This window comes from Epinephelus lanceolatus, chromosome 19 (assembly GCF_041903045.1).
Source record: "Epinephelus lanceolatus isolate andai-2023 chromosome 19, ASM4190304v1, whole genome shotgun sequence".
Lineage (NCBI taxonomy): Eukaryota > Metazoa > Chordata > Actinopteri > Perciformes > Serranidae > Epinephelus > Epinephelus lanceolatus.
In genome coordinates, this window is record NC_135752.1 from 33,395,714 (window position 1) to 33,423,681 (window position 27,968).

The 27,968-nt window shown below is 41.7% G+C and overlaps 1 protein-coding gene across 1 annotated transcript in view; it reads right to left on the reverse strand.

Moving 5' to 3' along the window:
• The window catches only part of musk (muscle, skeletal, receptor tyrosine kinase), a 51,053-nt gene that overhangs the window by 16,897 nt on the left and 6,188 nt on the right, over positions 1 to 27,968 (reverse strand). The window contains exons 2-12 of the mRNA XM_033646332.2: positions 22,834 to 22,960; positions 22,598 to 22,749; positions 22,304 to 22,431; positions 21,979 to 22,120; positions 21,700 to 21,824; positions 14,855 to 15,014; positions 14,421 to 14,427; positions 10,369 to 10,632; positions 10,077 to 10,270; positions 9,633 to 9,656; positions 7,514 to 7,602 (exon numbers count right to left, since the gene is read on the reverse strand). Of these exons, the coding sequence (XP_033502223.2) occupies positions 7,514 to 7,602; positions 9,633 to 9,656; positions 10,077 to 10,270; positions 10,369 to 10,632; positions 14,421 to 14,427; positions 14,855 to 15,014; positions 21,700 to 21,824; positions 21,979 to 22,120; positions 22,304 to 22,431; positions 22,598 to 22,749; positions 22,834 to 22,960 (1,412 nt within the window). The remainder of the gene's footprint in view (positions 1 to 7,513; positions 7,603 to 9,632; positions 9,657 to 10,076; positions 10,271 to 10,368; positions 10,633 to 14,420; positions 14,428 to 14,854; positions 15,015 to 21,699; positions 21,825 to 21,978; positions 22,121 to 22,303; positions 22,432 to 22,597; positions 22,750 to 22,833; positions 22,961 to 27,968) is intronic.

The following is a 27,968-nucleotide window of genomic DNA, read 5'->3' on the forward strand; positions in this document are numbered from 1 at the left end:
AGAGGGCATAGAGGAAACAGACTTGTCTTGAGGGATTAGTAAAATCTGATCAGTAAATTTCTTGCTGTAGTTGTTTTCCTTGAATGCTCAAGAGTTGGTCCAGGCCGATTTTCTATGGGCAGTTTTTAACCATAGAAATAGAGTAACAGTAGAACACACATTCCCAGGATGGTGAGAGCAGCAGTTATATGCACCTTTGCCATTGCAACCACTGTAGCAGGTTAAATTACATTTAAACAAACCAACTTGCAGCAAGTAGCGAACTCACCAAGGTGAGGCTTGGCAGTAACAACCAAATGGGCGGTGGAGTAGTACGTTTTCAAGTAAGCAATGCATACTATTAAAATATGACTGTAACTGTTATTTCCCAGATTCTGTTGTCGCCATTACTTGCATGTTTGTTGAGACATGATGTACTGTAGCTGCCTCTAAAGAATGAGGGAGAGCCACTGCTCAGTGGACAACTGAGAGGATGAAACACAGCGGGGATAGACAGAGCACAGATCAGCATATGTTCATAATTCATCTCAGTGAATTTAGGATTTATTTTGACCAAACCAGAGCTGGTGATTGCTGGAACAGTGGACCAACTGACAAAATGGTTAACAAGAAGACCGTTTAGGGTGGAGGAGCCCCTCTGTGAAGAGTGTGCATGCTATGTTCTCTGTCCCTCCAGGTACTCCAGCTTCCTCCCACAGTCCAAAGACATGCAGGTTAACTGGTGACTCTAAATTGGTCTTAGGTGTGAATGTGAGCATTAATAGTTGCCTGTCTCTATGTGTCAGCCCTGTGGTAGTCTGGTGACCTGCCCAGGGTGTACCCCACCTCTCGCCCAATGAGGGCGACCCCGAGACCCCAATGACCCCAAGAGGATAAGCGGTTACGGAAAATGAATGAATGGATGCGTTTGAATGAAGTAAAATAATAATGAATAATACAACTTTTTTTTTTATCTTGCACCTTTCAAAACACAGTTACAAAGTGCTTCACAATAAACACATTTAAAAACATAGAGAGAATGAAATGAACTAAGCCAGACAGTCGGCATAAAGTAAAAACAGGGTAACATAAACTAAAATGTCCTGAAACATAAGTGAAATTACTGAAAAGCAATTCTACAAAAGTTGATTTTTAAAAGTGATTTAAAAGATGAGACAGAGTTTGTGGCCCTGATCTCCTCAGGCAGGTCCTTACACAGAAGTGTAGATGGCAACAAGCAAAAGAAAAATTACCCAAAAAAGAGAAAATTAAAAACAAGAAAATTAGTGGGGAAAAGTTCGTTTTTTCCCCCATTTTTCTTAAAAAATATTTTTTTACATTAATTATTTTTTGCAATTGGTGAGACATTTCTTACCAAGTAGCTCATTGTCTTTTTTCCCATGTTTTTGATAGAAATGGTACCAATTTGTTCAGGGTTCAAAGGTTTTAGTACTTGCGAAAGGCAACTGAAAGCACAAGAAAGGTGATGTCTCTCCAGGTTTCAAAGGGTTAACATGGAAAATAGGTGTAAGAAGAGGCCATACTAAGTGTGACACACTTTTATGGTCCCACTGGTGTGTGATGTCACCAAATAGTGACCTAGGCACACTAGTCAAATGACCAAGTCAAACAGTTCAGTGTCCCGTATTCATTCCATTTCCATGACTTTTACTTTTCCAAGAAATTTCTGTCTCTTTATCAAAAACTAAGATGACCTTTCAGATATTTTTGCTCATTTTCAAAGCCCTGTGTTGGGTCTACGCTAAGGTTACAGTTTAATAACTGCAGAGGGTGTTAAATGTTCTGGAGTGAGGGACATCAGGGGCTGCACGGTTGTTTCTGCAAACGTAGAGTGCCAACTCAAACACTGAACATCTGGTGTCTCTATGTGTCATGAGCTTTAGTCATCAAAAGAGCAATGGTCCAATGTATCCCGAGAGATATCAAGTAAGGAGCTGAAAAGGCTGGGTTCGGCACATGTGCTGCTGTAGCTGAACACGTAGAGCAAACTGTGCACAGGGTTGGCTTCCCGCTGGTGCCAGGAATGTTAAAAACAACATTGCTAAGTGACAAGATGGGTAATTTGTCATTGTCTTCCAAAACAATCCACATGAGCGTCTCTGATCTGGCACACCTGTTGGCAGGGTGCCATTGTTTACTGGTGTTGCCAAAAACTATTTGGTCAACTTAAACCACTTGGTTTAGGTTGAGGAAAGACTGTGGACATGGTTAAAAGAAGCTAACATCAACTGTTTGACACTGGAGACCACTGTCCACATCCCATCTCCTACAGACTCCAATCATCCACCAACCTTCTCCCTGAATAACAAAGTCACGCTACTTGAGCCTTTGCTAATGAGGGAGAACGGTCATTATTCTAACAACACCCAGAGGTCACTTGACAGGGAAAACTAAGGATATATATATATATAGTTAAACACTATTTGCGGCTTATGTAAAGATATGGTGGGGTAATGCTAATAACACCATCCTAACCTATAGGATGGGGATAGCAATGCTGCAGAAGCGTAACTGTCACAAGGCGGACGTGCTAGTTTTATTGTGTTTGAAAAAAATCCAGACTCAAATCTAGAAAGATTTTGAGTCTGGCCCTCACCGATACACCCTTCCTACCCAAGGGGCGGCACTAACTGAGGCATATGAACACATTAGCATGATGGCCAATCAGAGCAAAAACAAGGTGACGTATTCATTGCACTAAGCCCCATTGGTTTGCCGACCAGTGGGGCTAACTGATATATTATGCTTTTGCCGTATCCCGTCAGCAAAACAGCAAAAACGTCCTTCCTAGAAGCGAAGGCTTCTAGGGCAGTCTTCTGTTCCTCTCTCAAGGAAAAAGATGAGTGTAGTTGGCTTAGCGTTTCTTCCAAAGCTAAACTCAATGGACGCGGTCCTTCGGCAGCTGCCATCTTGGCTGTTTACTTTCCGACTCCTACGGTGCAGCGCTGTCTTCATCATGTTACGCCCGCCCAGAGCCCGTCTCTGTCAGATAGACTGATCTGGTCCGATAGGCAATTCAGCGGGCTCTGCTCGTCGGGGCCAGATCCCCGTGCAGTGCAAATTCACATTTGCTAGGGGCAGGGCATCTGGATTTCCAGGTTAGTTGTCCCACTCAATAAGTGCCAAATACCTGCCCCTAGTAGAAAAGTCTCTTACAGACTGACAAGGTGGTCACCCAACCAGACAAGACTGTTTTAGACTACAACCAGTGAAGTGGCGGAAAGGAGGGCCTTAAGCAACGAAAACATGGAAATAAATATGCCATGGTGTGTCGGAGCGGGACACAGAACAGTATGAGAGGACGGCTCAAGAGGCAGCACTGAAACTGGCGCAGAGGAGCAACCAACGGCCACAGCAACAGTGCATCACAACCATCGGACAGAGTTGAGAGGCCTGATTAAGTTAGTATCCCCCTGCTTGACTTAGATGTAGGCGGGGGTCGGGTATAGTAAGTTGATTTTAAAATCTGTGTCGTCTTGCCTTGCTGCCGTCCTCTTGTGCTGCTTCCTTCGAGCCTCCTCAAGTGGCATATCGTCTACTTTATTAGTGGCGTTCTCAACAGTCTCTGTGCCAAAAGGCTGAATCAAAGTTTGGCTGCAGTATTTCTGACTCAGAACACACAAAAAGCACAAAATAGGTCCCTACTCACTCAACACGTACTGTATGTATGCTGTACTGCGCATATGTGCTGACCATAAATGTGGTTTTACTACAGAGGGCAACATATGACACGTGGAACATTAGAGTTTGGGGCTCATTTCCTGCAGGACTCATACATGCAGAATATTTTATATCCTCTATAAAGAAACATTTGCTTAGAACATCTGCTCTTTGATGCGTGAAAGGTAAATGATGACTTTGGACCGAACCTACGCTGAATGATCCTGCGCCATGTTGTTTAGAAAAACGACACTGACTGTGCGGAGTATTAGGAACAGCTGCTTCTCTGGTGACTCTAATAGACCAGGTAGGCACGTGAAAGCTGCTGTATTGTTTCTACTATAAATCCACCATCAGGTATCATACAGGATGCATGGAATGGGTGTGAATCATGTCAGAGGAAGATCTTAAAGGTGGAAGTTCATGGCATATCTACATTTTTCTCCACCTCCAGCTCTGCTTTGCTCTAATTTTGCGCACATAGCTGTATTCTGTGTGATCTGTAGCTATTAATCAGTATTTGTAGAATACAAATTCCCAAAAAGAAGATTCCAACTCTGTGTGTCTACCTCGTTTTGTTAAAACAACAACAAAACAAAAACCACAAAGGCTATTTGAGTTCACAAAAAATGGTGCAATCATTGCTCTCTGGCAGAACTGCTCCTCCAGACATAATCCCAATCATGCTATCATTGTACTTACAACAGGAAATGAAAGCTTTGATGCTGGCCAGGAACTTAAGCATCATCATCAACATATTCCCAGCATGTTTAACAGACTACCTTTTAGTTCATGTTTAGCCAACACATCATTTCATAGAATTAGAGGGTGCTTTTTTCCTGGAAGTAGCACATGCTGCATTCTCACAACCTGATGTCACTGGAAGGTTGAGTAATTTAAATCCTGGTGTTGGTGTAGGCCGCTGGTCTCAAACTTTTTTTTTTCAAACATGACACCCCGAGCCACTCTGCATGCTTATGTGTACAGAGATGGCCATCAGTTTTAACGGTTTTAGATTTCATGTGTTATATTAATGTTACGTGAAATCATGTAAGCCCAGTCTTAACCACTCAGAGTAAAACCCAACAGGTACAGCAGGTTGTCCGCTAATCTGAAGATCGGTGGTTTGTGCATGTCAAAGTATCTTTAGGCAAGATATTGAACTCCAAATTGGTCCAGATAGTTGTGCCATCAGTGTGTAAATTCATGTGTTTAACTGATGAGAAGGTGGCACCTTGTATGACAGCCTCGGCCACCAATGTGTGAATGGGTGAATGTGGTATGTAGAGGCAAACCATTTTGAGTGGTCAGAAGACTAGAAAGGTGCTGTACAAATGCAAGACCATTTACCATTTTCCTTAGATTTATTTACCCTGTGACAGCTTTTTATCACTTGCTCTGATCATCAGTATTTTTCTGCCTGCTGAGCATCATTTTCATTCAGTTCATTCATTCTCGTAACTGCTTATCCTGTTAAGCCTAGTTCACATTACACACGATTTTCACCGCAATTTTAACGTCGCAGAGGATCTTGAGAGCCACCTTGGGTCAGAGGTGAGTCGGCAGATAGTCCTCAACGAGTCCTCATGTGTGAACAAGCCTACGAGCAAGTCGTCCTGTGACTGGTTATCTGGCATGCTAGAAAACTGGAGAGGTGTGACACAACTCTCCAACTCTCAACTGACAAAGAGCATCAGCCAATGAGAGGCAGGATACGTCCCTCGTCAGCACGCAGGAGGACGGAAGAAATGTGAGGAGGACAAGCCGCAGGGTTGCCACTAGCCAGGTCTGCTTATTAGCCTCGACTTTGGGCTTGATTCTAAACGTCATCTTTCTCTATATATATCCGTCTAATAAGTTATTTAAACGCATGATAGTTGCTTCTTTTGGGCTTGTTTCCATAGCCCTGGTTGCTTGTTTCTCTCCCAAGACCTGGCAACACTGACAAGCCGGCAAGCAACAACAACAATGGTGGCATCCACAGGATCACGGGGAGCGCATTGTGGTTGGACCCAGGATAATACTGAATATCCATGCCTTTACGATGTGTCGTCTCCAAGTTTGGTGACGTCACCGCGTTATCTGGGGCTCTGTCGGCGAGGGCTCGGTGGAGAAATTTTGTGGTGTGCACACACAGGTCGTAACGCAGTTGGCAAGACTCCCGCTGACAGAAACACACGTCACCAGGTGTGAACACTCAAAAGATTACGATAGTCTCCACAACGCAAAATCAGGGTGAAAATCGTGTAATGTGAACTAGGCTTTAGGGGTCGCGGGGGGCTGGAGCCTATCCCAGCTGACATTGGGCAAGAGGCGGGGTACACTCTGGACAGGTTGCCAGACTATCACTCACACTCACATTCAGACCTACGGACAATTTAGAGTCACCAATTAACCTGCATGTCTTTGGACTGTGGGAGGAAGCTGGAGTACCTGGAGAAAACCCACACTGACACAGGGAGAACATGCAAACTCTGCACAGAAGGGCTCCCCCACCCCGGGATTAGAACACCCCACCTTGAATTGTCATATCAACTCAGAGTCATTTTGGAACAATAGGTTCTTGATTTCAGACAGTGATAGACAAAGCAGGTTTAATCAATTTTGGCAGATTTTGCCAGCTGTAGCTAGCTAGCAAATTATGCTAACATTAGCTTAATTTTTTGGTTGAAAATGCTGCCTTTGGCTGACTTTTTCATGTGTCATGTTGACACCTTTTCATCCTGGAGTGAGGTCTTCAATCTGCACCTGAGAGCTACATGACTTGTGTTGCAATAAAAGAGCCGGACACTCTGCTGTAACATCCAGGACCTGGTCAAACCTAGCGGAGAAATACTACAAGGTGGTTCTGCAAGTCATGAAAAGGGCTTTTTATGAATGTAACCTCAATCCCAATAGAATAATGCAATATGAAACACTGCAAGGTATTATGTGCTCTCATGTGGACGTGGTTTGGAACATGAAGCTGGTTTGTGAAGTGAAGGTGGAAGCTAACACTGGAGAGAAAGAAAGAGACAGAAAGAAAGGAGAGAAGGAATGCGCTAATATTTGTGAATCATATCAGAGAGCAAAGGTTCTCTCAATTTTATATTTGTCTGTATGTGTGTGTGTTAGTGATGAAGTCTGTGCAGCATATGCGTGTGAAAGCTAATTGCTTCCAGAGCCAGGATGTGACATGATGAGCCCCTCCCTCTCTGCTGACCTGGCACACACACACACACACACACACTGCACAGGAGAGTAGTAACAGCTCATTCTAACAGACTCTCTCACTGAGCAAAGCCATAAAAACATAAAGAGGCTTTTGGGCCACAGGGCCTGTGTGTGTGTGTGTGTGTGTGTGTGTGTGTGTGTGTTTGTGTGTGAGTGTGCATGCATGTGCTTGCACTTGTAAGCACTTTTGTGTGTTTTTCTGTTTCTGGTTAGAGGCCAGGAATGTTTGATATAAAACTGAACATCCACACACAACATATCAGTCACACTTTGCTGGTTTAAATCTGCAGGAAATGTAGACTCTTGGATTTATAAATACAGGCATTAATTGTGTTGGCTTCCTCGCTATCTGCGCCCTTACACAATATCAACACTGTTCAACATTTCCCCCATAATCCCTCAACTTCTTCCACCTTCATTTTGTGGTGATTGTGACCCACAGGTCATTATGAAACCATTCTTTTAAACACTCGACAAAAGGACATGAGGACATTCCCATAAGCAGAGATTGCAATTATTATCTACATGTGGTTATTTTGTATCTGCACTGCTTATTTGAGTTGCATATATGTTCGACATATTGTGCAGTGATGTGACATCATCCCTTTAGAAACATATACACACATACAAACCACATTACCTGTTGGTTCCATGACTGACACGGTATCCCAGATCTCGTCACATTTACACTGCCTTGGTAGAAACGGCCTCTGTCATTGTAACATGTTGCTGTTGATACCAAACAGAAAGGAAACAGGATTAATGTGTTATTTCGACTTGTTGACGTATTGACGTCATACTGTTACCCACGGCAACAACAAGCATGGCTGAAAGCGAAATTATTACAGACTTCGTGGTGGTTCCAAAAAGAGGAGCAGCTTCAGTAGTGTGGAATAAACTGTGGCGTCCTGATTGTTTTATTAACAGCCCCGGACTTCTCAGACTCTTTTAGTGACTTAGGGGGTGATCACACAGAAATGAGACGCTAGAGACACGGACACTTCAAAGACGCTTGAAACGCTTATTCAATGCATGCTAGCTACTGGTGTCTGACACTCAAAAAGTTGAAAATATTTTAACTTTTCAGCGTCTACGCGTGTCTAAAAATGCGCGTCTAAAAAGAAGCGTCTACAAAAACACGCGTCTAAAAAGACGCCGGAAAAACGCCTGTCTAAAAAGACGCTTGAACGCCAGTCAGACGCGCCGTATCATAGGAAAACAATGGATTTACTGGCGTCGCATTTCTAGCGTTTCATCTCGGTGTGAACGCTCCCTTACTGCTCAGAGGGAACTCATTCAGCGGCTCCTCTGGCAGCAGCACAGTGTCTCTCCCTCTCAGCTCATGCCATGCGTCGTCAAGTATTTTGGAAATGTAAACCTACGTGCCGCTTACAACTCGACAAACATCTAAATATATGTAAATTGCGATAGTTGTGGTATCATAACAGCCTGTCACAGGTTACAGCGTGATGATTAGAGGAGAAATGGCAGAGCATAAAGACTGTCATTTAGGGTTTTACTAAAAGAAGGAAATCACCTGTTGATTTATTTTTATATATATATATATATATATATATATATATATATATACATATATATATATATATATATCCCAGGGGACATTGTTTGTATTTGAGAGCTGTTTAAATGTGTAATTTGTTGTAGATTTTACTGAGTTCAAGTGTTAATACTGTGACAGAATCTGAATCTCACTCTGAGTTACTGTTGTTGTTCACAAACTAAAGAAATGAGAGATCGTTTTTGTTTAGTTTTATTGAATATTTGAAGCAAACTGCTGACATGTAAAACTCTATCACTTATTTTGTTTCATTTTTCTGTTTTCTTAAATTAACAATACATACCGATTTGTCATATCGTCAAGATCAAAAACAAAAATACCTTGAAAAAATCATGATATTATTTTAGCGTCATATTGCCCACCTCTATTTGCAGAATTACGAACTGGGTGTTGAGGGTGATGATGATAGAAAAAAATGCTGTATTTAGTTACGGTAGATGGCGATACAGCCTCTGGGGGCAGACCCCCGGATTTTTTGGCATTCCGGTTGAACGAATTTACGTTTCCGACTTCCATTTATATATAAGTAAATATGCTGAACCATTGCGATGGATTCAGAGTTTGCAGTGACGCCAATTATGTTCCGCCTCGTTAGTTCACTGCACAGACCGTTTAACCTGGCAACAACTGCAGCCAGCTCAAACGTGATTGGTCAATATCACGCGGACTACAAACAGCCTACAAACAGAAACCAGGGCTCTTCCACTCTTCTTCCAGAGGCAAGATCTCCGGGGTTTGCCTACAGACTCTACATTCACTGAATGTAGAGTCTGTATATAGAGACTAAGTTATGGCTAACGCAAAGTGAACATTTCCTACTGCTGCAGCTTCATATTAAAAGCACTTAAATGGCTAAACACTTGACTTTTATCATGATTTTGTTGTTTTTTTACATGTTAACTTTTTTGGTCCAGCACCCACCCTCATACGGGGTAAGATGTGCGTGTTGTTTTTCCACTTTTGTTTGAAAAGGCCAATTATTGTCTTGATTCTTCATAAAAATTAAAACAGTTTGTTTTGCTGCTCCCAGAACACTGTGACATATATTAAACTGTATTTGCTGTTACCACCAGTAACTGCAGGTGTCGCCAAATCAACCATTTTCCCAAAGTTTGCACTTTAATAAATGATGACTTTCATTAATACAAATACATTTTTGTTGCACACTTCTCACACTTACTTGTAATCTGATCTTGCTTGATGTCTGAAACGCAGAGAAGAACAGATTAAGTGACCACAGCTATTACATAATCTGACTAAAACATACATCATGGAGGAGTCAGTACAGTACCGGAGGTCAGTTCAGTACAGTTAAGATTATATTACAGAGCAAAACATATTACTCTACTACGCTTAGATCCTTTAGAGCATACTCCACACGCACACGCCTGCAGCTGTATGTTTTGGCTCGGCGAGTCAGGCCTTCTTAATGACCTCATCAGTACCAGTGACCTGCAGTGTAGCAGGCCGGGTTTTATTTGGCTGTAAGTGACTCCTGCTTTTCTTTTACGTAACACCCCATTTCCTTTCTGCTTTCATGCTGGATGGCTCAAGCTGTTTCTGCAGCACTGCATTCACATTTTGAATAATGTGCTTGTTACTGTCTCAGTAAGATACACCTTACCTACAAAGGGGACATGTGTACAAGCATCAGGGTCTGCGCGAAGGCTCGGTAAGGCCTGACAGTTTGGCAGCAGTGAAGTGGGAGTGCGTGACCCAGTGACAGAGCTGAAGATGTCAGGCTGGACTGAACTGCTGCTCTCTAGCACCAACCACTCCTTATGGCAGTACAGCTCTTTCACCGCCAGGCAGTGTTCTCTGTTTTGTAAAGGGAGGAACAAATAGACATGTGTAAGTCATTTGAATACTGTTCTAATAAAGAAACACAAAGGGAATCAAAGAGACACGTATACTACCTGCAGACAGGTTTAGGGGCCGGTCCTAACCCTGATGGGTTGCAGTCAGGGAAGGAGGAGTGGCAGAGCAGTGAGCGCACCGCGGGGCTACACAACACACTGAGTCCTTCCAGCTCCGTCCACCAGCTCTGAACCAGGTACTCCTGCATGTCCTCGGGGTCCGACAGGGAGGAGTTAAAGAAAACCAGCAAGTCATCTCTCAGAATGGTGCGGCACACGTCTCCACGATACGCACTGCAGTATCCTGAGACGCCCTTGTAGAGTCTGTGGGTAGAAGACACACACAAATAGTCCTCCAAAACACAAAAGGCCCTTCAGCTATAGCAGAATTTCTCTAATAAAGTATGGCATAATTCAAGTCGTTGATATTGACTAAACTGGAGCAAAAATATTCTGGGAATACATCCTGCTTGGCCCCAGCTTTATATTGTACAGTATCAGCTTGGACGTCGCTTTATTAACATCTTGTGTAGGTTTTGGCTCGGCTGGCTTAATTGTTTACTGGCAGGTGTTTGAAGAAATTCAATAAGGAAAGAGCAGTCATGCCACAACTGTATTAACTTGTCAAGCAGCTAATACGGTCTTACGATTAACAGATATAAAATATTTTTCTAGGTATTACAGCTGTGACTGGAGGCATTATGTTTTTGGATTTTTTTGTCCTCTTGTCTGTCCGGTTCTCATGAACGAGAGATCTCAAGAGCGCCTTGAGGGAATTTACACAAATTTGGCACAAACATCCACTTGGATTCAGTGATGAACTGATAATAATTTGGCGCTCAAAGGTCACTGTGACCTCACAAAATGTTTTGGGCTATAACTCAAGAATTCATATGCTGATTAAAGTTATTACAGAAATGTCTAATGGGATTAAAGTGATGAGGTGATGACAGCTTCACTGTGACATCATAACATTCAGCAAAAACACGTTTCTGGCCTTCACTTAATGTCATATCTCAAGAACAGGAGCAGAGACATTTGGTCAGACGCTGAAATGATGACACTAATTTTGACTAAAACTGTCGTGATAGCTTAGTTTAGTTGACGATGTGTTTGAAGTATCCATATTTTAGCGTGTGTAGCTTCTTTGCAGCATCATCCATATGTGAAGCACCGTCTACTGTCATGACTCTGGACAAACATGGGTTCAAACTGCAACTTGACTGGTTCCCAGAGGTATGCAAATGCAAGGCGGTCATTGTAGTTCTTATTTATTTGTATGGAGGATACACAGACATGGCAGTAATTCTACAAGGGAGACAAGTTTGCTAATCCATTATCTTAAAGGGATAGTGCACCCAAAAATGAAAATTCAGCCATTATCTACTCACCCATATGCCGATGGAGGCTCAGGTGAAGTTTTAGAGTCCTCACAACACTTGCGGAGATCCAAGGGGAGAGGGGGTAGCAACACAACTCCACCTAATGGAGGCTGACGGCACCCCAGATTCAAACGTCCAAAAACACATAATTGAAACCACAAAATATCTCCATACTGCTCGTCCGTAGTGATCCAAGTGTCCTGAAGCCCCGACATAAAAAGTTGTTTGGAAAAACGTCATTTGAACTCTGTTTTTAGCCTCATTGTAGCCTGTAGCTCTAACTGCCTCTCTGTGGACCGCGCTCACGTGTGCGCGCTTGCACAAGATCATGAGACATGGGCACCGTGTTCATGTGTGTTCACGTGCTTTCGCTGGTCTCACACGCAAGTGCGCACACATGAGCGCGCACACATGAGCGCAGTCCACAGAGAGGCGGTCAGAGCTACAGACTAAAAACAGAGTTCAAGTGACGTTTTTCCAAACAACTTTTTATGTCGGGGCTTCAGGACACTTGGATCACTACGGATGAGCAGTATGGAGATATTTTGTGGTTTCAATTATGTGTTTTTGGACGTTTGAATCTGGGGCACCGTCAGCCTCCATTAGGTGGAGTTGTGTTGCTACCCCCTCTCCCCTTGGATCTTCGTAAGTGTTGTGAGGACTCTAGAACTTCACCTGAGCCTCATTATGCATGAGGGTGAGTAGATAATGGTTGAATTTTCATTTTTGGGTGTACTATCCCTTTAAACCCCTTGTCCGTTGCAGAGGACTGAAGCCCGATAACAATGGCCGTGAGTTAAGTAAACCCAGAACAGGTCACATACTAATTTGTATGCGGTAGTCCACATTAGCAAAATATCCAAACTAGATCTAAATAGAGTCAAGTTACTATGCAGTGACCTCACTAGCAGGAGAACCTTGGAAGATGGAAATAAGTCTATTGAATTTCTAATGAGTTATAATGGAGGAGTTTTCAAGGCAACTCATTGCTATGCTATGTATGTAGGGCAACACATTCTCACTCCAACCTTGTCACAAATTGACATTTGATCATGAACTTTCCACGTCTAGATACAACGTGAAAGGTACCCTGGGTGCGTTGGTTGGTGACGTTCTGGGACGGCGTGCCGTGAAGTTCTGCCTGTTACATGCATTGTCTTCTTTCAAGATACACTTCTGTTTGCATAGGAAATTTAACTTTTACATACAGTCTCTTTCAAAATATATGCATTATGTCGGTACAACACTGCAAATTGACATTTAATTTAGGTTTAGGATAAAATTAAAGGGGTTTGGCTTTAGAATGTTACTGGATGCAACCATTACTCTCCAAGGTGAAAGTCTTGTCCCGCTGCATTTCCCCAGACATCGTTCAAGTATGCAGGACTGGCTGCAAATCATGCCAATGTTAAAGTACAGCTTTTTTTTGTCAGTGTCTGACGCCGCAAGTCACTGCCCAAACACCAGATTTCAATAACTTCGGAATTAGACTGAGCTGGTAGGTCCTATACAGTAACCCAGGAGTACTGAAAATGCCGGCATGTGTTGCTAATGGACATTTACAGTAGTTACCCCCAATCACAGGGCAGAAAGCTAATCATGGAACTGAACTTTGTCTGTAATAATACTGCCTGGATCCATGTGAGAAATAGATCCTGAATGAGTCCCAAGAGTAATCAGTCTTTTACTGCTTTAGCAAGTTTAACTAATGAACTTGTGCAGAGGTGCGTGCACTTCAAAAAGGAAATGGTCTGAATCTGGAATATCTTCTCTTCTATCTAAATCTTCCAGATGCTGATCACAGAAAAGGTTGCAGAGAGTTCATATGAAATCGCATCCTGTCTGTCTGCCTGCTGGACCTAAGTCTGCTCATCTGCTCGTCCTCCAGCATGATCCACATTTCTCTCCGTCTGCCTCACATCTATGCTCTCTGCCTGCTGGCCTGTCTGACAGTCTTCACTCCAGTTGTCTCCCTGCCTGTCTGTAAACTGCAACACTTACAAACTCCAGATGTCGCCTCTTGGGGAAGTTGATGCTTCAGCAGAGTCAAACCATCAAACTCAAAGCTGACCTGTAAATCTATCAACTCTATCATCCCACAATGCCTCTCTACTTTCTCTCCATGACTCTCGGTTTTTACATTCTATAAATATACGGTCCAGATGTGCCCATGACTTGACAAACATTTAAGATTGAACCATTAGGCCTGATCCTACGACCTGCAATCCACTATCTCTTCCTTTATTCTTCCATCAGAAATTCTCATCAGGCCGATCCCAAGGCCGACATTTCTCTTTCTCCCTACCTTTCTTTCCGTATCTCCCTTTCTCTCTCTCATCGCAGTTACATAGTCCAGATGTGGTAACTGGAGTTCAGCAAAGTTCAGATTCAGCTCACACCATATGGGTAACTGACAGACACACTCCCTCTTGGCATTGAAGGTTTATTGCCAGAGCTAAAATACATATTGTCTACTGCAGACCCAAAGGAAGCAACGGCACTTAGGTTTTTCAAGCACAGTGCAAACACAGATGGTTATGGTGCCCGTATAGAATTCAGTGACTGTGTGCGGTGTCATTTTTATGATTCAAGGTGGTTCGACTGGAAACACACATTCAGGTATGCGTGCACATGCAGTCACATATCGTCATGCACTGAAGAGACAAGAGGAGAAACATTTAAGGACAAAGGATTCAGATATAGAAAGAAGGTACAGACCATTTCTCTTACCTCCACTCTACGGGGAAGTGACAATATCCCGAATTTGTTGGTTGGAGAAACACGAGCAGGAGAAAAGGGCAGAAGAGAGGAGGAAAAAAGACAAAAATCAGTCTCATAAGGAAGAGAGAACCAACCATTGTGCTTCTCTTACTAACTCATATCTAGCTGTGAGGAGACTGAGGGACAACCAGGTGGAGGGACAGTGTGTGTGGTCAGGGGGGAAGGGGTGTGTGTGTTTGTTTTAAGTGACTGTGGGCGAATGTGGCTGAGGTATCAACCAAATGGGGGGGACAACAAACAGCTGAAGCCACAAAAACACAACTAATATAACTGGCAGCTAACCTGACCCCCTAACACACGCAGATGGAAGAGCGACAAGTATGTTTGGTATTTGTTTCCTCTCATTTTGCAGAGTTGAAAGAAGGTAAAAAAGGTGTCCCTACCTGCGACAGTGACTTTAGCAGTTGCCTTCACTGTGTTGGCTCCAGCGCTGTGCTTGTTGGAGGCCAGACAGGTATACAGAGCCGGCTTATTCACCGTCACTTTGAGAACGGACAGGATCACTTCACCTGTCAAAGTCTCCTCGACGGATGCGCCTGAGATCTGGGAAACAAAAAAACATTGACAGCAAAGAAACAGAAAGCAAAAGTCAATGTGAAAGACCGAATTACACTTTAAAAAAAATACACCATAATTATATTTTTGTCCACTTGAGGCAGCAGAGCAACCTGAAATCAACACTGCCATACTATATTGTCTGATAAAGCTGTTATGTCACATCTCTTGGGGAAATGGTGCATATTTAAACATCCAAGTGACACAGGGCAACTTTAGAAGTCATTGTGTGTCATCTCTCTGCCCACCTGATAAATATTTAATAGTCACTTGCCCCTTTTACTCTGACAGTGTGCTACAGGGCCACAATGAAGTCCCTTCTTTATGCCACTTTTGGATTTTTTACATAGAACTAAATAATGGCGGCATCATGCCGTTCCAGTGACGGTTTAAAGGCGGGACAACTCTGTCCCCCCATTCCACAAATGTACCTTTTGTAACATAACAGCGTGAAATTTCCACCTAAATGAGACAGTGTAAAAGGGGCTACTGTTACTATCCAACATTATCTCATCCCTAGTGGTCATATTTTGATACTTGGACAGCCCCCAGGGTCACTGTATAAAACAGATCTTGACACAGAAGGGGTTGGCACAGGGCTGTAAGTATGGATATTGCAGGCAGTGCAGTTGCACTGGAGCAACAAACCTGCTATATGCCCTCAAAAATGCAAACCCATCATGATTTTAATTTAATTTAATTTAATTTAATTTAATTTAATTTAATTTAATTTTAATTTTTTTATTTTATTTTATTTTATTTTTGTATTTTCTTGAAATTAATCAGTAGCAATCTATAACTATATATACATATTAAAAATATTCAGTTAAATGGATCATTTCTTATTTTCTTTGATATTTTTGTCATACGGGTATGCAATGATGATTGCTGGGTAACATGTATGTTGATGTTGCCTAATGTCAAGTCTCTATTTGATCATGACATCATGACAATACAATGAGGTAACTAGTTTAGTGGTAACGACCTTACGCCACTGTGTTGGCAGTAAGTCACGTGGTTGGTTTGGGTTAGGGAAAGATTGTGGTTGAATGACTAACAAATGACTAAGAACTCACATGACTAACGACTGACTAACTCACATGACAAAATAACTCAGCGCCAACTTCTAGTTGCACACAGGACACAAACACCAGGATGGGTTTTCACTGTGTGTCTCCTACAGACGCTAAACAGTGCCCCCGGTGTCACTATAATGACCCCAGGGACACGAGTGGTGTATTTTGATGCACCTTGAGGTTGCACTGTCACTTTTTAGCTCCAGTTTGAAAAATCTGGCTCTTTAGCTGTTAATTTCTTACTAATATTTATACTGCCCGATTAGTGCAGCTTATAAAATAGAATTCACTGTATTGCCTTAAAAGATCAAAGTTGTGCCTTTTTCAACGAACACCATTGTGACTAAAACATGTACAATCTCGTCTGTGATAAGATTTCTCTCAAACTACACAGACAGGACTGTAAATTATCAAGCTTAAGACGTGTTGTAAATAATTCTATGGCGGTACAAAAGTATATCTGAAAGCAGACTTTCCAAGCTCAGTATTCTTTGTTGGAATCTGCAGCTTAGACCGGTCTGCAAAATCTATCTAATAATTTCTAGATAATCAGGTGAGAATTTGGTCAAAAATCTGAAAATAACAGCCTGGAAATGACTGTCCTCTGTTAGCAGTTAGCATCGATGTCTCAGGATTGTTAGCCCGTGAGTCTGGTTATATTCAGATGACAGACTCAGTGACAGAGCTGAGCTTTACCTTTTCAGATCAAGCACAGTAACAGTCTATTTAATCCCACTCCTAACCAGATGGTGGCAGTAATGCAAAATAGGGTTGTAAACAGATTATGAAAATAGGAAAATTTGTCCTCCAAAAATTCCTCCATAAAAGATTGAATGTGTAAAGTGCTGATACACTGATTATTACAGTCTCACTGGTGTTAAGCCGATAATATGAAATGCATATAGTACACTATGTGTGTGGCATTAATATAACCACTTGTGATCATTTAAAAGATTTAAAAATTCCCCGGTATTCACACTGGGCAGATGCAGCCAGATAAAATGTCTTTGTTGTTTTTAGTTTCTCTATTACCGCACAACTCCCACATATATCATTTATATATGTATATATATATATATATATATATATATATATATATATGAGGGAGTCTGCAGAGTGTGTGTGTGTGTGTGGCGCGAGGTGCGACGTGTCTATATTTGAAGTTGTGTCTGACACCGCCTGTTCTTAGGCCGAGCTCGATCCAGCAGCCCCGCTGAAATTAATGACCTCAACAAGCTGCCAGAAAAGCAGCTCACACAGTAATTTTAATCAGCGCACACACATACACGTATTATTTACAAGCATTATGGGCCTGTAATCACATTGTAGCTCGCACCCAAGACTAGTAAATACCCAGACATTATGTGGTGTATGTCTGCCCACAATGGCACGTGTAAAAAAACACGTCTGCTGCCTGGCTGAAAAAAACGTCCTGTTTAACATTCTTTAGGTGGCAAAGTATGTGATTTTATGTTTATGATTTTTTTAAAGCCTTTAAATCGTGCATGTTTTATTGGGTTTACAGAGGTGGGGTGGGAAATCGTGACTGTTACACCGACCAAAAACAAGAGCAGTGATTTTATAAGAAAAGAAGGTGCAAGTGCATGACAAAATTTACAAGATTTTAATTTTAGCGCAGCAACTAAAATCTCAATAGAGCATTGTTTCTGTCTCAGTCTGTTATGTAAACTTTCTATGGGAACAACAGTCGACAGGAAGTAGAGAATTCGCTCTCATGGTGTGTTACTTGAGTTACATACTTGCAGTTTTGAGTGGAATGAAGAAAAAATATTGTTTGTTCTTGGCATGAGTCACGAATAATGACTTCTCCTGCTGTCCTGAAAAGCATTGCATGTGGTTACAACTGCAAGGGGGATTAAAACCAAACCAAAGACATACATGTTTAACTGCACTCCATATTTATGGAAAGCCCTACCTAGTACTTATTTAATTTGACTTTTGATTTATGTCATTTTTACTATCTTACTCACTTTTGTTTTTTGTTGTTGGGTGTGTATATAAATATTTTTAAACAAATTCCCCTGTTTTTAATTATTTTTACTGTCTTTTCATTGTCTAATTTTATTGTCTATTTTCCCTTGCTTAAAAATGTTGCATTCTTATTTTTATTGTAAAGCACTTTGCGCTACATCTCTTGTATGAAAAGTGCTCATAAACAACATATTATTTTTATTATAATTATTATGTTAAAGCATAATCGCTAAATTATTTGACTAAGGGCTCATACACATGCCGCATTTTTTGTGCCCTCAAATCCATTGTTTTCAATGTTAGTGCACAGCACAGGTGTGATGGCTGCGCCCTGAGAAAAATAAAGTTCAACTTCTGGAAAGCAGCAACATGCATTGTGTGTCATGTGATGAGAAACAACCAATCATAGCAATCAGAGCTGGCAAATATCTTTACTTTGTTCCATAATATCAGTCTGACATAAATATGGAAAACAAGTTGATTATTTTAAAGCAGGTGAACCCAGAGTTTTATAACTGTCCCACAGACAACATTTTAGGCCTAATTCCAAGCGGCAACCTCTGAGACTGACAAACGAAGCCAATGCGGAAGTGCCAAAAACTGCAGTTCATCAAATGGCCACTTGAGGCTGGCTCCAATGCCTGACTTTACAGCAGAAATAAACATGTTTACAGCCTGGCACAAAATATGGTTTTGGCTAATTTCAACATTCATGACAACCGTACAGGTGGTGAATTTTTTATATAATAACTAAAATGTTTACATTTTTTTTAAGGCCCAAAGTTACGCATATTTAAGAGTGGGGTCACTTGAGTGACAGGCTGTCTATCTCGCCACAGTCTATGAGTCAGTTCCGACCCTCGAACTTCCACAACTCCAATGTTTTATCCAAATATGGTCACTTCTAGCTCCAAAAAAAAACAAGAAAACAACAGCCGAAAATGTCAATCTAGAGGCTACAAAACGGCAGTCCACAAACCAATGGGTCACTGTGGCTACGTCCATTATTTATATGGTCTATGCCTACTATGCAGGCATAGTAAGTAAAAAGCAACACCGGAAAGAAGATCAGATCAAACTTTGGATTCCTAGGGTCTCATTCATAGACATTGCTTTCGCACAAAAAGAGGCCTGAAAGAGGCGTACGCCACTCCCCATGCTAAAGTTGTTAAGTATAAAGACAGACTTGATTGGAGAAACTTTGACCCATGCTTACGAACATTTTGGAGATGAGAAATTAGGGACGCAGATGATGAGGTGGAGCCTGATTGTAGAACTTGTAAAGTTTTTTTGGGGCACACACCATTTTTTGGCTTTTGTCTATACGTACAAGTTTAGTATGGATCCTAAGCATTGTTTTATAAGTGAGACCCCTGGTAGGTAGGCTATGATACAGTGCTGTTGTGGTCGCATAGCAACTTCAGACTCAACCTGCCTCCACGCCCTTGAAAGCTGGCACAGAGTAGGCACAATAGTAGAACCCAGTGCCTAACCAAATGTTATCAAGGCAGTTAAAAATGCTGTATGTCCTGGCCCTAGAACACATCATAACAAATGAATACTTGACCCTCTGGGTCACAAAATGTGTTTAAGTGTTGTTGCTTTTTCAAAATAACCATTTGCAGGAACCATTACATCTCCTACAGTTGTCTGTCTTTTTATGATCTCAATAAACACCAGCCCTCTGTAACAGCTATATATTCCAGGGAGACCACCTTATATGGCTGGGCTGTCAGACCATCTCGCCAGATTCTCACACATCTACATAAACCATTCAACACCTAAAGAACATTGCTCACTCCATTAAAAGAGGTTTCCAATTAAAGCTGATAACACTGTGAATGGCGGGGTAAATGGATGGGAATCTCTTCAATCCTCTGTCAACGTAATGAGAATTCCTATGCTGTTTATATCGCTGATCCCATGGCCAATGCTGGAGTGTGTATGTGTGTGTGTGTGTGTGGAGGAGAGACATGCAGGGAGACAGAGGGAGCGAGGGATGAGTGGATGAAGTGGATCATTTCTTGTATGTTTACATTTCAGTATGGATTTGCCTTTGCTCATGCACATGACACTCTTACTATAAAGTCATTTGCTTCTGCGTTATGAGCTTAATTGTTTTCTTGATCACACATGGACACCACTGTTGTTATGCAGAGTCATACATACAGCAACAGGTGTCTTAAAAGAGAAGAACGTAATTTGGTTCTACCCACTTAAGAAGAGAGCGTGTCGCTTCTGTAGACCAAAATAAATGGGACACTAGAGACCTAACAAGGATGTACAGCTGCAGATCTGAATGTCTGACACCAAACAAGAAATCCACTGGAGAACTGGGTCTAAAACAAATAATGGATTCAGCCCTTTTCTATGGAATTGTCAGCTAGCTAGGTAGCTGTTTGCTACCAGACAATGGGTGCAGTTACATGATGGCTTCTCATTCAGAATGAAATAAATCTGAATGAAATCATTCGGAATTAAAGTCTTTCCAGGTTGTTTACATGAGAAATATTCATTCTGAATGAGGGTTTACACGGGAGCTTTTATTCAGGGCAGGGAAGGTTTCTGATTGGATAGGGGGCGGGGCGGATGTTACGTGTTTACGTTTAATGGAAGAAAACACTGTAGTCCTATTCACTCCGGATAACAAGATGCTTGACGACGCCGTTCTTAGTGCCTTTTTCGGGCTTGTCTTGCTTATTTTCTTGAAGCAACAGTACGACAATAACCTTGTTCTGCTAATGCTTCGTCTGTTGAGGAGGAGAAGGGAGGTAGAAGGTCGAAGAAGGGAGATGAAGACCGTGCTGTGGCGAATGGAAACCGTTGAGTTCAACAAGTCCGACTGCTCTATCTCAGCCCGTTGCTATGCGCGCTATATACGTCATCGTGGCAGAAGGGCAAGGAAACGAGCATGCGCAGAAAGACCAGAATGAACTTAAAGAGGAATGAGCGTTTACATGCACACAAAGTTCTTTCAAATGACAAATGGAATAAACCACCCCCTTTAATCGGATTTAATTTTCAATCGGAATGACCATTTTTAATCAGAATGGCCTTTCATTCCGAATGAAAGTGGAATTAAACTGTCCATGTAAACGTACTGAGTGTTACTTGTAGGTTCCACATCTATGTGACGATGAGGGTTTCTCATATAAAACTTTATCTGAGTATTCCATCAGACTGCAACACATGATGGCTTTCCTGGTTATTGTCACAGCATTCCCATTATGTGAGGCTCTACAGCCGACAATGTGTCACAATGTCAGCTACGTGATGAAATTCCTCCGATGCTGGCTGTGCGGACTAACGTTAGAGCCAAACTTGAGTCACTGTGAAAGAGGCAACAATATTCCCGGTCAGATCACAAGCATTTCTGAGAGACCGGGGATGGACATGGGTGGATAGAGCTTCAACAAATTAAGTGGAACGCTTTGGTGTCCTGTTAAATGTGGTTGAGATGCCTTTTGATTCTAATAGGAATGCATTTATAGCGATACAACAAATTCAACAGGAAAAAAAGTAAAGGACTATTTAGATCCAATATTTGTCAAACCCCAAACTCTTGCCCCCACACACACAAACACACTCTGCACCCAAACACTTACAGTATTTCCATTCTCCAGCCAGGTGATTGTGGGGATTGGATTTCCTGTGGCGTTACACTCCAGGGAAATCTGGCTCCCGTATGCTACTCTCTTCTCTTTAGGAACCCGCAGGATTCGTGCCGGAGCTTAACGCACACACGAACGACACACAGTGCAGACACATGAACTCACATATGCAACCAAACAATTATATTCCACTGGTTTAGATTACAGGTTTTTAAAGTACGTATGTACATTATGTACCAACCACTGAAAGGGAAACCACTTTAAAATACATACCCTGTACCTCTATGGTGACAGGCTTTGAAAAGGCCAAACCAAAGCTATTCCTGGCCACACAGCGATACTGTCCTGCGTCTTCCTTCTGTATGTTGTGGATCTTCAATGCACCATAGTCAAGAATGGTGACGCGGTCACTGATCTGGGAGAGAAGAGACGATTTGTCAGACATATACCACATCTTGTCCTTGTTTTGGAAAAAATAGGACACTTGAAACCAAGCCAAATAAGAGGGCATTCCAGCTTCCACTTTTCGTTTAGCTGGAAAACATCCACAAACGTCCTGTTATGTGTGAGTGTGTTGAAGAAAAATAATAGTGCATACCTTGATGAGTTCGTCATCTTTGAGCCAGGTGACTTCCGGTTTGGGGTTGCCGAGGGTAACACAGGGCAACACTGCTTTAGATTCCACCAGAAGGGTTACATTAGTCGGATGGCGTTTGATCTGCGGCTCTGATGGAGAGACAGACAAGAGAGACAAGATTAGCCTTTTGTCTCAATGCTGCTGTGAGTGTGTCATTCATCATGGATTTATACCATCTGAAAATTCTTTAAAACACATGGGGTCGAGATCAAGATTGATTCTCCAGCCATAGGATTTGGGAGAAGGCAGACGTACTCATCTTTAGCTGCAAAGCCCCACAGCTTTTGGCCGCCTCTCCGATGCCGTTACTGGCGAGGCAGCAGTACTCTCCGTTGTCTGACTCTCTTACGTGAGGGATGGTTAGCATCTGTCCCTGCTCCCTGGTTATGTATCGGGGGTCGTAGTACCTTGTGGGACAAAAGGGAACTGTGGTAAGATTTGAGATTAGTCGCTGAATGCTGTAGTTGAAAGAGGTTGAGGTGTAAACTTACATTATTGGGTGGTTATTCTTGGTCCAGGTGATCTCAGCGGGGGGACGGGACTCAACCTCACAGATGAAGGTTGCATTGTGATCCAGCAGTATATCCACTGTCTCTAATAAGGTGATGATACGAGGAGCTGGACATACAAGGACAAAGACGAAGACTTTCATTAGAAAACAATAAATCCATTTGAGTATTTGGAAAAAAAGGACATGGAATACACTACCCAGACCATTTTCTAAGTAACTCTACGGTCAGGCCACAGAACATTGATACTTGACTTTTTGGTTTTCTGTAAACTACAGTACACAGTCATCACACTTGGCTACATGTGCCGTAGAGCTGAATTACAGCTGCATCTTTTCAGCCAAAGTATTTGACATTCTTGGCATTCCTATTTAAGATTGAGTCATCGGATTCAGTCAGAAAGTTTCCTGCAACGGCTGTTGACTAATGGGACCAGATCAGAGGTTTTGAGGTTTGTTACAGCGTTGACCTAAGTAGAGAAGAAGAGGGGTGACCTTGAGGGGAAGAGAAGTGTTTAATAGGTAAATTACATGTCAAGCATTTGGGAATTTCCAGCTTTATATAAGGAGAAAGAAGAGGATTACAGAGAAGAGTGACAGATGAGGAATGACTTCAAGTTGAACTCTGAAGTTTTTAAGTTTGTTATAGCTTTACTTTTGTATTCCAGGGGAAGTTGAAACAAGGACAACATTTTAATTTTTGGTTCAAGGATAGGCTCTATCCCCAGCGTGCACACTGCTCTCCACTATCTCGTTTCCACAGATGGTCTTTGTTAAAATAAAAATGGGTAAATTACCAGTTCTGTGTACACTGAGCATGCAAGTTATTGGAACCACTTGTTCTTTTCCGTGATATAAACCAGGTGAAGATCAAAATTTATTTCATCCATGTAGTTTTCTTCAATCACAAAAGGGAGTTGTAGGCAAAAGGATTATTTTTAGACATGCGATACAAGGGTAAAAGGGAAAGCAACTAAATATTAGGTGGTCTGACATTTATATATTTTAAGCTCTACATGAATATATTGAGGAGGAGAAAATGAGAGGGGGAGTAAAAACAAAGAAAGGACATGTTCAAAGGGGAAAGGGATGGAAGTGGATAGTGCTAGCGTGGGGGTAAGGCAGCCACTGTTTATATGTGGATTTAGATCAGAGACATCAGAGTTGCTTTAAACTTTGTATGAACTAAAGAGAGGAAGAAGGAAAATAGAAAACAGGGGAGAGAAGAAGGAAAGATCAGAGGAGGGGAAAGGAATGAGGCAGAAAGTGAAGAAGAAAAAGCAAGGAGAGTAAAGGAAAGGATCAGGGTTAAGAGATATTATGCATGTTTGGCTCTTGTGAAATTAAGATTTCACAATAACATAGCTGGATAAAACACCCACGTCCCCACCCCCACCCTTGGGTCACTGCTGCTGTTTGACCCGTGGGCAGTAGAAATAAAACTACTATAAATCAAACTGAGCCCCTGTCACACAGTTAAACTTGGTTTTAAACATTGAAATACGATTTTAGTCAAGGTCAAGTAAGATGAAATATCTCACCAGTAGCTTGGTTCAGTCATTTTCTATGCAGTCTAAAATCATATTTTTAGCTTTGCAAGCAGCATGAATCTAAGGATGGCACCTATGTTCTGTCAGTCAGTCGGTCACTTTACTGAAATATCTTAACAAGTATTGGATGGATTGCAGTGCAGTTTTGTACAGACATTGGTGGTCCTCAGAGGATGAATCCCAATTATGTTTGTCATCCCCTGATTTTTCCTCTAGTGCTAAAACAAGCACTAGACAAAACTATTGGATGGATTGCAATTAAATTTTGTAAAGACATTTAATTTAATGCATTTAATACATTTTAATGAAATGTATTGAGAACTTTCAGGTGGATTGTTATAAAATTTGGTAGATGGTGTGCGTGGTCCCCAGAGGATGAACTCCAATGATGTTTGTGATCCCCTGACTTTTCCTCTGGCACTAAACACCGTTCAAATTTCTAGGATTTTTTTTGTGTGAAATGTCTCAATAACTATTGGATGGATTGCAATGAAATTTTGTGCAGACATCTGTGGTCCCCAGCGGATGAATCCCAGTTATGTTTGTTATCCCCTGATTTTTCCTCTAGCACTAAAACAAGGTTCACATTTGTTGGGCTTTTGTATGAAATGTCTTAACAACTATTGGATGGATTGCAAACAAACTTTGTAAAGACATTCGTAGTCTCCGAAGAATGAATCCCAATGACTTTTGTTATCCCCTGACTTTTCCTCTAGCGCTAAAACAAGGTTCACATTTGTAGGGTTTTTGTGTGAAATGTCTCAACAAATATTGTATGGATTGCGATTAAATTTCGTACAGACAATTGTGGTCCTCAGAGGATGAGCTCCAGTGATGTTTGTTATCCCCTGACTTTTCCTCGAGCGCTAAAACAAGGTTCACCTTTGTAGGGATGTTTTTTGTGAAATGTTTTAGCAACTATTGGATGGATTGCAATGAAAATTTGAACAGACATCTGTGGTCCCCAGAGGATGAATCCAAATTACATTTTTGATCCCCTGACTTTCTTCTGGCGCTAAAATGAGGTTCACATTTGTAGGTTTTTTGTGTAATATCTCAACAACTGTTAGATGGATTGTAATTACATTTTGAATAGATATTTGGGGTCCTCAGAGGATGAATTCCAATGACTTAAGTGATCTCCTGACTGTAGTGCCACCAGCAGATTGGGATTTTTGGCTTTAAGTAAAATGTATTGACTATCAGGTGGATTGTTATAATATTTGGTAGAGATGCATGGTTTCCAGAGGATGAATCCCAATGATTTTTCCTCTACCATGAAGTTTACATTTGTAGGTTGTTTTTTGTGAGATATCTCAGCAACTATTGGATGGATTGCAATGACATTTTAAATGGGTATTTCCCAAGAAGATGAATCTTGGTGATTTTGGTGATCCCTTGACTTTAATGCTACAAGCAGGTTCACATTTTGGGCTTTTAGTGCATTGTCTTATGAACTACCATATGGATTTCTATGAAATATAGTAGCTATGCATGGTTTCTAGAGGATGAATGCCAGTGACTTTGGTGATCCCCTGACCTTTCTTCTAGTGCCACCAAAAGGTTCACATATGAAGATATGTTGTAAAATGTCTCAACAACTATTGGATGGATTTCCATTTATGTCATCCTCAGGATGAATTCTCATAACTTTGATGATTCTTTAAATGTTCATGTAGAGCATCATCAGCAAGACAACAATAAAATTCCCATTAGCCTCAGCTGTACTTTGTTTTAATGCTAATTAGCTACTTGGCATACAAACATGCTAAACTAAAATTAAATTGGCCTGTTTTTGATTGGGTCTGTTGTTGAATGTGTCATTTCCCTCACACCATGTTACTTTTACTGTTGCCAATATTATGTCTGAACAGATGGACAACATCTGAAGGGTGAAGGTCTCATTGTGGCTCATGTTTAGCCACATGACTCATTATTTAGAGCAAACGAGAGCCTCACCGGATTTGACCTTTTGAGAGGTTCTTGTTATGAAATGCTGTTTGGACACCAGCAGTGATACAGTGTTGTTCAGGCCCTCAGAGGAGGCCAGTTAGAGTGGTCACAACTGGCCTCTACTGTATGGATTGCAGAAGCCTACTTGATCCAAACCAAATGCCTCTCATTATCACTTGCTTTCCTATGTTTTACTTTATGTGTGTGTCCATTAGAACTGTTTAAAACTGTTGCTAGTTTTCTTAATGTACATGAAGGTCTGAAAATGAATGTCCTTGTAAAATTCTCAAATATTATCTGGCCAGTCTCACCACAAAAGCAGCCATATATGTTGACTGTGCAAACAGCTTATTTGAAAACAAACTTAAGTTTAATGTATGGCAGTGGCCTCTAGTGGCCATAGTAAGTATTACAGAAGCAGGGGAGAAAGTGAGGTAGGGTAGTAGTACAAAGCAACAAAGTCTGTGTGATGCTCTATACAGATGAAGGAAGTATTTGTAGGCTGGACAGGAGGGGAGGTGGATGGCCCAAACAAGGAAATGACTTTCACTCAGGACACCGATATTTACGACCTAAATTAACGTAACTTTGTCAAATAACTATGTAGCATAGTATGCTGGCATGTGTATGATAATGAGGTATTTCACACTTTCGGTGATGGACTTTGCATGTCCAAATACAACTCACAAGGTACCCTGGGTGCGTTGGTTGGTGACATCCTGGGACACTGTGCCAAGTTCTGCCTCTTACATACATTGTGTTTTTCAGAATACACTTCCGTTTTCAGAGGAAATGTAGCGTTTGAATCCATCCATCCATTTTCGTAACAGCTTATCCTCTTAAAGGGTGCATACAGTCCTTTTTAAAATAAATGCACTATGTTGATACAAAGCGAATTGACGTCTTTTTTTCCTTTAACAACAAACGCATATGGTTACGGTTGGCCAACACACGCACGTGATTGGGTTTAGAAAAGAAGAGCAAGGATGGGCTTTACAGTCTTACGGGAGGCAAACATTGGCCTTCCTGGTGAAAGTCGGTGGTTGTTGGACCCATCCACCACCCCTCCCACCCAACCTACCTGCCCGTCCACTGCCTTAGCTTTCCTTCTTGTCCTGCCGCGTTTTCCCCCTTACACCACCTGTGTATCATGCCGACATGAAAGGACAGCTTTTGTCATTGGTGTCCGGAGGTCACTGCCCAAGCGCTGGAATTCAACAACTTCAGAGTGAGACGGGGTTGCAAATGTGACATGACATACGTGACATTATGTTTGTAACAAAAGTACTATTTTAAAGCCAAACCATAATGTGCTTTCTAAACCTAACCACCTAGTTTTGTTGTCTAAACCTCATCACACAACGATGGTTTGAATTAAGTCTGACGTAGCGCACCTCTCTCCATGGTGATATCCACACTCCGGGTTGGGAAGGCGGTAATGCATTTACAAGCTGGTTGCCAACCGCCAGAAAACGTAGAAGAAGAAGAATGCGAGACTTCTTTTGTTTCTGGTTCTGCGGAAACTCATGCGAGTTTGTAGTTTTCACCAAAGTCCGTACATTTAATGGAAACACACAGGATTCGTATTTCTTTTAATGCGCATTTCCCAATGATT